General features: G+C 40.3%; 1 protein-coding gene across 1 annotated transcript in view; it reads left to right on the top strand.

Annotated features, from left to right (window-relative positions):
- Positions 1-251: 251 nt before the first annotated feature.
- LOC125306209 (zinc finger protein 236-like) overlaps positions 252-11269 on the top strand; it is an 89915-nt gene continuing 78897 nt past the window's right edge. Inside the window, 6 exon segments of the mRNA XM_048261433.1 lie at positions 252-343; positions 4626-4756; positions 5481-5645; positions 5952-6130; positions 6239-6369; positions 8908-9080. Of these exon segments, the coding sequence (XP_048117390.1) occupies positions 292-343; positions 4626-4756; positions 5481-5645; positions 5952-6130; positions 6239-6369; positions 8908-9080 (831 nt within the window). The 5' untranslated portion in view covers positions 252-291.

The following is an 11269-nucleotide window of genomic DNA, read 5'->3' as shown; positions in this document are numbered from 1 at the left end:
AGCTTAGTCATTAAATCATATATAAGTTGTACTGATTTCTTAGACTTCATAGCTTTAAGGGCTTTTTGTACGTGTGAACGTGTTCAAACGATGACAAAAAGTTTTCACTCATATCTGAACGCTAGATGTCTCCCTTCTCCGTAAATGCATCGACCACGCTGAACACCATATCGGCCTAGAGAAGTTCATGGCCTTGTTGCTTTCCCCGTCTCCGCGAGGAGCTCTCCGTACAGCAGTCGCCATTTTGAAATCCAAATCGTTCACAGTACACCCGCCCTGAAACCTGGAACTATGCCGCGGGGACGGCCTCGAAAAGTGAGGGATAACACAAACGACGGAACAGGTAAACTGTACAAAATTATTATGAATAAAAAGAACGGATTTCAGGCTTTTTAAACAAGTGTACTATACACTAGGAAATTCCATCATATGGCAGAAAAGAACACTTCAACTTTGTGTATATAGTCCCCGGATATGGTATTGCGGGTGTCCATTTCTTTGTGCTGCGAAAGGAGTGATTGAGGCGGAATGATATTAATAACATTTGGTGGCTCTACTTATTCAGATCCAGTCTAATTTAAAGCACAGGACAGGAAACATCTCCAGGAGAACGTGTCTGAAATGTGTTTCTGTCTGGCTTTGGTACAATCGGCAACGACGCAATTTCATGGTTTTGAGAAATGGCGATGACGAGTCTGCTAACGTTAGCTGAACGCTGCTAACTTAGCTTAACGTTGCCTTTGGTGACAACAACGTTAACGTTCTCATTTGTTAGCCGAGATGGCTTGCTTCCCCGCGACGAAAAGCCATCGTGTTAGCCTAGTAGCGACCGAAGTTAGCGAGCAATAGGTAGTTTTAGCAAGGGGCGTTGAACTGCTGAAGTGTTCAAATGGTTGTCTTGACTCTTGTGTCGTTAACTGTAACGTTACCAAATAAACGCCAAGTGAAAGAAGCTACCTTTGAAAGAAGACTGCATGGAGACGAGCGCTAACGTTAGCTGTCTTCACTAGCGTGCGAGTTGTTTATATTTGACACTAACGTTACCCAATAAGAGGACCATGCTTATTGAAACATTACATCTCTAAAATATTGTGGCTTAATAGTTCCATACCGTGCCATAATTATGTACAACAGCTAGCTTGATCTTACGTGCAGTCTATGCTGGGAAGTACAAGTTATCCACTGCAGATTAATCACACAAAGTTTAGTTCTACTTTCTAGCCAGATAAGTTGTTGGAACACGTTAACGTTACATAAACTTACAATACATTAAAATAGGTAGTGGTAATTTGCAACATACAAGGGAGTAGCCTAATGGCAAACTTGAAGATCTTGCAATTCCTTGTGACATCTAATACATTGTTTTAAATAAATTTGCCCCAGGAGGCAGGCCTGTCATGGCCAAGTACTACACATTGGCCTAATGGTCCCCCCTAATGCATTTGCCATCACCACCTTAAAAAAACAACATAATTGTTTGCAAAAAAGCAGGGTCTGTAAATAATTAGGCTGTCAGTGATGCAGGTCTTGGAAGTGAGCATGTCTATTAGGCTACCTGTTTCTGTAACCAGTCCACTGAACATATTAGAACAAAAGCTTGTATCAATGCAGTTGCAATGCAAGTGATCAAAAGGAACAACAGCAACAAAAAAAGTCACATAAGGCAAGTCTAGTACAGCCCCAAACCAGAAAAATATAATAATAATGATAGTAATAATGTGCAAATCACATAAACTCATATTTAGTTGCCAAAAGGACACAAACATATCAAATGTTGAAAATAACATTTCAAGACTATTTCATGTTCATTTTGAGTATTACGGAGCCCCTAAGGGGACATGAGCCAAAAAAAAAAAATCTAAAGTTTAGGTTCATGTGCTCACGCGAAACTTTATCTGGCAAGTTTCACGTGCACACGCAAAACCTTTTCACATGAAACTTTCATCACACACTATGTGGATACTGTTTTTAGAATTGATTTAGATTAAGTGTTATTTAGTATAATTTGTATTTTAGTATATTTTGTATATTCTTTATCTTCTACTGTCCTTATTGCTTAGTTGTGTTTTTTATATTATATACTTTTAATTACTTTTTTCTGCTGTTAGTGAATGTGTGTGTGATGTCTGTATGCTACTGAGACCTTGAATTTCCCCTGGGGATCAATAAAGTATCTACCTATCTATCTATGAAACTAAACTTTAGATTTTATTTTGCTCATGTCCCCTTAGGGGCTCCGTATAATTTGTTACCAGCAACACATTTAAAAAAAAGTTGGGACGGGGTAACAAAATGCTTAAAAAAAAGTTGTGTAATGATGAAGAAAACAAAAGGAGGAATGTTTAACTGGCAACATGATTGAGTATGAAAAAGAGCATCCCAGAGAGGTTACGTCGAAGTAAATATAGGGGTTCCTCACTCTGTGTAAACCTGTGTGGACAAATGATGAAACAATGTCATTTTAATGCTTCTTAACATGGAATTGTGAAGTATGTGGGGAGTTCATCACCTCCAGTGCATAATATCATTAAAATATTTAGAGAATCCAGAAAAATCTTTGCAAACTAAGGGTAGACCCGAAAAACAATATTGGATGGCCGTAGTCTTTTGGACCTCAGATGGTACTGCATTAAAACCACACCTATTTCTGTAAAGAAAATAATTGGATGGGCTCAGGAAAGCCTCTGACAACCATTGTCTATGAGCACAGTTTGATAATCAATTCAAAAATGCTAGTGTAAACTTAACCATGCAACAGCCAAATTGTCATTGTCAAATTGTCAATTTAGACATGACACAGAAATACCACCGTCTTAACTGGGCCTTTTTTTTTTAAATGGACTGAGGTAACGCGGAAAAAGGTCCTGTGGTTAGACCAACTGGGCTAAAGAGGAGCGGGCCTATCCAAGTATCCAACCTATCCAAATTGTTTTAGTGCGCAGATTGAAACCCATCATCTATGACGGTGTGGAGGTGCATTAGTGCCTAGCATGGCCATCTTGCACATCTGGCAAGGCACAATGAATTCTGAATGATCTATACAGGTTTTGAACAACATTTTACTGACATCCAGGCAATGTTTTTCTTTCCAGGAAAGACCTTGAATATTTCAGTAAATCAATGGCAAAATGAATTCTGCACATATTTAAACAGTATTTCTCCATAGAGGAAGAGTCATGGTGCTGAAATGGCCTGCCTGTTAAATGTCCAGACCTGTTAAATTAGGTGCATCATGGAATGAAAAACATGATTAAGAATACCCCATACTGTTGAGCAACTGAAGTTCTATATCGGGCAGGAATGGGACATTTCTCAAAACTCTAGCAAGTGGTTTCCTCAGTTCCTAAACATTTACAGAATTTTGTTAGATGAAGAGGTGAAGCATTACAGTGGTAAACATTCCCTGTCCCAACTTTTTTCGAAACATGTTGCTAACAAATCCAAAATGAGCATATTTCAATGAAAGTCAAATTTGATATATGTTGACTTGACAAATGACAATTTTGACATTTGATATGTTGACTATGTCCTTTTTGCTGCTTAATATGGGTTTACGACGCTATCATGTTTATCACAATCTGTTTTTGTGTGCATTTTACACAATGTCCCAACTTTTTCTGATTTGTGGTTGTACAAACAGTTTCCCCTTAGGAATAGTAATAATTGGGTGTTAGATCTTATACAGACAAACATTTGTTTGGCCTGACAGAAATGTATTGATGATACAATCATAGATGAAATTATGTATGACATAGCCTACTTTGAGGGCACATGTTGATATGCAGGCATTGAGGCGTTATCCATCTTTTATTTATTTTCATTAATTGATGTGGAGAAAAATAAAGTCTATTAAACATCTTTATGCCTATGCTGTGAGTTTTATATATATATATATATATATATATATATATATATATATATATATTATATATATATATATATTATATATATATATATATATATATATATATATTTTGAATATGGAGACAATTTTATCTATGTTGTTTAGCATTAGTCATTCGTCCTGTATCAAAACAAATATTTAAGTAAATGGCAATTAGAGGTGCAGTTGACAATTTTGCAAGAAGCGTATTGAACGAAGGTTATTGAACGAGACACATGCACTGCAAACAAGTAAAGACAAGGGGGAAAAAACAGTAGAACCCTCCTGAACTTATAGTTCCCTGATGCCATTTGTGTTTGACTCCTTGTTATGCCCTGTAAGGTGGTTGGTAAGTTAATAATGTACACAGTCAGCAGGCAGATTCTCAAATTTAGATGAGTCTCCCTACAATATCTAATGCTATCTAAATAAATAATGTAATATAGAATGATATGCATTCCTCAAAAAACAATTTTGTGAACAAGATGTTATCAATATTTTCTTTTAGGTGTATCTGACCTTTTAACAACACCGCACCGTTCCAACAGATGTAACATAGCCATTTTGGCCAATTCTGGCATATTTACATTTCATGTTTATTAAGTGCAATGTCCATGTTAAATAAACCTTACAAAAAAGTTGTGTGCCAATATGGCTGAAGTATTGTTGGTGTGATTTAGGCAAACTCTTAATGGAAAGATGAGGTGCTTTCTGATGAGCTTTGGGCTTTGTTGGTCTGCAGAAGGTGCACAGGAGTCTAAACATGGGAGCCATGCAGAATCCAGAGAGAACAAATGTAACATTTGCTCTCAGGTCTTCAGCACAGAAAACCAACTACAGAAGCATCTCAGAGACCATGAAGCCAATGACAAGGCAAGTGGACTGCATGGATCAGATTGTATTTTCATGCAATGGCTTGTTTTTTTTCCCGTTTTTTTTTCTGGTAGCACTTTTAAAAACTAATTTGAGTGGCACTCTATCTAGTTTTTTTGTTTGTCTTTGTGTTACACATTGAATAAGCTAGTAAGGAAGTTGGTCCAAGTGGTCCATTATAGCTTAGGTCCAAAATCTGAGTGTGGTGGGTAAGGTGACATGCAAATGGAAATGTGTGCTGTAAGAGTCAGTTAGTTATGCCATCTCATATATAAAATATCCATAGAACAGAACAGAAACAAACATGAAGGTATAGTTGTCAGTGCTAGAGTTGTCAGGTATTCATTATTCTTTTTTTGCAGTAGTCCTTTGCATGACATACATAAGCAGTGGGAAGAGAAAATCCTTTGAAGGCAGGCGTTCTGAGTGTGTGGAACAACACACAAAATCAGATTGGTTCTTCTGGAGTGCATATACTCTGCATAGTTTTGAATTTGCCAAAAACAAGTTTCCCCCTCAGTGTCTCTACAGGGACATTACGCACAGAGATAAGTCATTCATCAAAGGTTCTCAGTAGATGGCGGCTGTGTCTGCACATCATCTGGAAGTAGTCAGTGCTTTGGTGCATGCTTTTGAATTGATTTTATTTTCACCATCCCTCGTCCCAACTCATTTTTGCCTCTCTCTCTCTCTCTCTCTCTCTCTCTCTCCCCCTCATTAACAGCCTTACCGGTGTGACCAGTGTCCTTTGTCCTTCAACGTGGAGTTTAACCTGACGCTACACAAATCCACTCACACAACCTCAGACCCTGTCTGCCCCATGTGCCACAAGAAGTTCTCCCGCGTGGCCAGTCTGAAGGCCCACATCATGCTCCATGAGAAAGAGGAGGTATGTGAAGGGTCACCCAGAGGCAGAAAACATGCCGTTGAACTCAAGTTTAGGAGTTGATCTGTCCAGTTTTATGGTTAACTTTTTATTTCACATTTTGCAACTGTATTTATGACTTTTGTCTTGCCAGTTTCAAAATAAGGGCCAAAAAAGTTACATTAGTTGGTCAGTTGTTTCTGTTCACTGATGGTTTTAAACAAATCCATTTGGAGGTACATCTAACTTAGCGACCCACAAGCATGAATGATCTCCTCTTATTAACCATTCCTTCCTGGTTCATCTTTCCTTATCTCCCCTCCGGAACAGAACCTGATCTGTGGCGAGTGTGGAGATGAGTTCGTCCTTGAGAGTCAGCTAATGCCTCATATGGAGGATCACCGCAAAGAACTTTCCGGATGCAAGGTCTACACCTGCAAGACCTGCAACCAGGAATTCAAGACCCCTGCAGAGCTGAAAGAACATGTCAAGACACATGTTAAAACAAGGTCAGTGGATTATTGGTGTGGTGTCTGTCAACCCATCTTGGGAGAGGTTCATTCAATGTATGTCACTTTTCTGTGTGCTGATATGCATGCTGTGCGTCTATCCATTAGGACAATACTCACCAGCTCGAGGAATTACAAGAAGAACATTGACCGGAGCGGATTCACAAATAGTTGTCAGCACTGTGGAAAGACGTTTAAGAAGCCTAGTCAGCTGGTGAGACATATCAGAATCCACACAGGTAAGACAAAAAGGTATCTGTATTACAGCTGGTCTTTCCGTCCTTTAAGAAAGATGCACAAATAGCTCATCCTGACTCAGCTTCAAAGCTCTTTGAGATTTTATTTAGATATAACCTCCGGAGTATACGGAGGTTTGTCAAACGGAGGTCCTACCCTTCGGATGATTCAGATATGATGCTAACCTGCGGACCTTATACTGACCTTATACTGACCTATGTGTGAACGACATACACGCACATTACAGAATCTCCGTGTGGTTGTCGAGTGAAGGGTGGGGGCTTGTAGAGTTCACAAGAGGCAGATATGACGAGAATATATCGCGCCGCTGTCACAGCTGCTGTTTGTTTACAAAGTGTATGCATTATGTAGGCTAAAGAAGAAAAATCTATTGTGCGTAGGCTAATACTTGAAGTAGTCACGTAAATACTTGTATGTGTGCTTTGAATAAACACATTATCTGTTTTCAACGTTATATAGCAGAATTACTTGGCTATGGAACCCCAAATCTGGTTTGCGTTGGCGAGAGCATGCACAAACTTTATGGTACCAGCCATTTCAGTAGGCTAACTCAAGACTTCAAGGCCATCATATACAACGTTTTTAAGCAACAAACAAAATACTAACATGACAGTGAAGTGGTTTGTTTTTTCATGCTTTATTTTTTCCAAAAGCATCCTCTCCCCATGTGTCTACTGCATTTACGTAAGGAGCTTGGAACAAAGTTGGGTTTTCTTCGTTTTCATTTTCTCTAGGCATATTTATGCTCAACAAATATCAGCGAGCTCAGCAGTGAGGTCATGAGAAGGCTATCAATGAACAGAAAACCGACCGTGTTGGCTAACAATTTATTAAATACTCCTGTCATTGTCGTCAACGACGTTGCTGTAGGCTACTGCCTTTTCAGCGCCCTCTGCTTATGATGATTTGGTCTTTTGAATTCCTTTGGCCTTGTGATGCAGTTGTAGGCTACATCAACGTGTCTCTTGCCGTTCCCTTCATGTGTTCTATCACAATGCTGTCTGCCCTCATGGACAGTAGCTCTGTGATGTCTGCATCTTTCCAGGTCGGTTTTCTGGACAGCACTATGCCACTCCATTACACTGGCATTTAAGTCAGATTTAACCACATGGACGCACGAAAGAAACGTCACCGACACGCCCTCTCACTAGGTGTGAATTTTAACCGCACGTTCTACGCTTCGTTCAGACACAGCACATTTACATAATGTCCGGAGGAAATACTAGGGGGGGAGCAGTAGAACAACCGGCTAAGTTTGGACTTCCATATGACCGTTTATGTTGTTCAGATATACGGCCCCGACCGTTTAACATCCGCTGAACCTCCAGTCTTACACGTATGTCTGAAAGAGCTTATTGATGCTATTTTATCATAAACTGTCTATCTTAAATAGTTTATCGTAAACAGTTTCTAGCAAGTGGATAGAAACTGAACTGTAGTGCTCCACATTCATTTTTGATACTTGTATCCGTTGTGCCATTTCGGTGGATCATTGTGGATTAAGTACCTCTGATTCAACTTGCTACCCTCCTTTCTCCTTTTAAAAGAAATCCTTGCAACAATTTATCCATTACAAACCAAGTGAAAGGGAGAAGTTGCTTATTATTTTGAGGTTTAATGTTATTGCACTGCCAACACTGGCCACATGGGGTCCCCTAAAACCCAAAGTTTAATCAGCACCACAACAGCGAGATAAAGCTTTGAACCCAGTATAGACAATTATGCCTCCAACTTCTACTACTGTGGCCCTTTACCTTTTCAGACACCTATCTTGCCCCATGCTTTTATTTGCTCCAGGCTTGACAGATGACTAATCGCCGCTGGCATTGGCTGCTCTGTCCTCTAAAGGAGGAACAGCCATTAGGAGGCCCTGTGCTGCTGTACTGGAGTGCCTCCCAAGGACCTCGCTGATGGTCCTGAGTGCTCATTTAAATTATGCCACACAGAATTAGTGTCAAGATTCTTAGTCTATTGTTAGTCTGGCGAGGAATATCACAAGTGTTTATGTCCTAGCTGTAAACTCCTCCACACTGTTGTGCTTTGAACTCTCTCTCTCTCTCTCTCTCTGTCTCTCTCTCTGTCTCTCTCTCTCTCTCTCTCTCTCTCTCTCTCTCTCTCTCTCTCTCTCTCTCTCTCTCTCCCCTTTTTTCCCTCCTGCACACACACATTCACACACCGTACCTCTTTGTCTTTCATGCTAACTCTTTCTTGGCTACACCCTTTGTTGGTCTACCCATCTCCCTCACCCTCTCTGTGTCCTCTTATCTTCCTTTAATCCCCCTCTTTCCGGTCATCATCCTGCCTTTTTTAATCTCTCCTTTTCCTCTTACTCTCTGCCTTCTTCCTTTACTCTCTCTTCCCCTTTTCTCTCACCCTCTGCTCTCTCTCTCTCTCTCTCTCTCTCTTCCCCTTTTCTCTCTCTCTCTCTCTCTCTGTCCTCCACCAACCCTATCCTTTTCCCCCTCCTTTTCCCCCTCTCTCTCTCCTCTCCTCCTCTCTGTGTCCTTCTCCTTCTGCAGGTGAAAGGCCGTATAAATGCACTCACTGCGGGAAGGCGTTCAACCAGAAGGTGGTGCTGCAGACCCACATGGTGCGGCATACAGGGGAGAAGCCCCACCTGTGCACGTTGTGCCCGGCCTCCTTCTCCCAAAAGGGCAACCTGCAGTCGCACATCCAGAGGGTGCACTCCGAGGTAGGCAGCTCCATTCATCATCTCAGGATCAGACACACATGGACATACTCAGGATCACACACACACACACACACACACACACACACACACACACACACACACACACACAAGCACACACACACACACACACACACACACACACACACACACACACACACCTATACACACACACACACCACCCCTATCTGTTTTCTGAAATTCCTCACTACAGTGCCTATAAAAGTATTCACCCCCTTTGCTACTTTCCCTTTTCTTGACTTTAGAAATGGAAACAGAAGTTATTAATTAATACAAATTCAATACAAAATCCTTACAGACAATCCTTACATATTAAAAATATGCCCTACAGAGATCGAAGTGACATCACATACACATCGATCTGCAGGTGAAGGGATGTATGCATTCAGTCATGAAAGAGGTTCATACAGTTGTGTTTGAGGTATTCAGTTCAAGGGAATATTCTAGAAAAAGCTGGCAGGAAGGTTTCTGAATACTGTCTATAACCCCCTCTCTCTCTCTTACAAGTATGTGAAGGCTGAAGGCTGGGGTCTTTCTATAGGTTTGATGGGTAGAACAGGTTTCTGTCTACATTTCTGCTTTTCAAAGGGAGACTCTCCATTCAGTTGTGTTATGGGATGTTTGCTTACATGTCTACATATGTATTCACTGACTGATACTGGAACATGCTTTCCTCCACTTTCCTTTAGTTATGCAGAACATGCATTCTTTATCTTTTAAATGTGGCTTTTTTAATTAATTTATTTTTGTTATTAATTAATACAGATTCAAATTCTTACAGACAAACTAATTCACTGTTTTATTCTCCTTTAAGAAGAGACAAAGCTGTTTATAAAGTGATCTCCTGTGTAAGAAATGAAGGTCTTAAAAATATGCCCTACAGAGATAGAGGTGACCCCCCCCCCTCAGTTTGCATAGGTTTGATGACAGCTTTTCAAAGGAAGACTCTCCATTATAATAATACATAAATATTCATCCCCCTTAAAATGATTGACCTAATTCAACAGCGGTCCAGCTAATTGGTGCTAGTAGTCTCTCAATTAGTGAGATGGAGATGACTCGAGTGCAGTGAATGTTTCCAACATGATTGTTGTATGGAGACACATGTCTGGAAAGTCCAGTCACTGGTTCATCAGCTACAATGAAGACAAAGGAACACTCCAAGGTTAATGAAAAGTACAAGTCAGGGGATGGATACAGAAAAATGTTCAAGCCACTGAACATGCCTAGAGCAGGCCGTCCCCACCAACTAAGTGACAGTGTGTAGGAAGAAGGCTGTTGGGGGAGTTAGAAGCTTCAGCAGCTGAGATGGGAGAGACTCTGCATACAACAACTATTTCCCGGATGCTTCGCCAGTCAAAGCTTTATAGGAGAGTTGCAAAGCTCATATTAAATCCGAACTTGAGTTCGGCCAAATACATTTTGGAGACTCCAAGGTCAAATCGAAGAAGGTTCTTTGGTCTGATGAGATCAGCTTTTTGGCCATCAGACTAGATGCTATGTTTGGCAGACACCAAATACTGCTTTGATGGCGGGGATGCTTTATAGACCTGTTAAGTACCTATGGCAAGTTGCATTGCAAGTAAGCTCTGGGGTAGCAAAAATCAAAGTGTGCCATCTTAACATACCGAAGATCACAGTATCCACTAGAAGATTTCCGATTTCTTCGTCCCTGCAAGAGTTTAACAGGTGCGATAATTCAAAATGCCCATGTTATTTTCCCATAGGCAAAGGCATTATATATTTTTAATTACCGGCAATCAACATTAGTTTGTAGAAATATGTAACATTAAAGAGCCTTTTATGTAAATAAAAGCAAAAGCAATAAATGGGAAAATATCTTAGCACCCTGACTTTTTACTTTTTAGGTACTTTTAATAGGCACTGTATGGTCTGATGTAACTCTGTAACTTACTCAACTCTGCGCAAACACGCAACTGTTTTCACAAAGTTAAACACATCTACACACACACACACACACACACACGCGTGCATGTATGCACACAGAAAACACTCATGTAAAGTGGTATGCGCTTGATATAACTCAGCAAAGGATTACAGAGAACGATACTACACTAAGCAACTGTCAACTCTTGTGGTTACCAAAACAAAATGGCTGAAAGAGTGTGACTGACTGGTCAACTCTTGAAATGACACGTAAGAATATGCAA

Source organism: Alosa alosa, chromosome 13 (genome assembly GCF_017589495.1).
Source record: "Alosa alosa isolate M-15738 ecotype Scorff River chromosome 13, AALO_Geno_1.1, whole genome shotgun sequence".
Taxonomy (NCBI): domain Eukaryota; kingdom Metazoa; phylum Chordata; class Actinopteri; order Clupeiformes; family Clupeidae; genus Alosa; species Alosa alosa.
The sequence above is the reverse complement of the archived record's forward strand: the minus strand, read 5'-3'. Positions and strand labels throughout refer to the sequence as shown.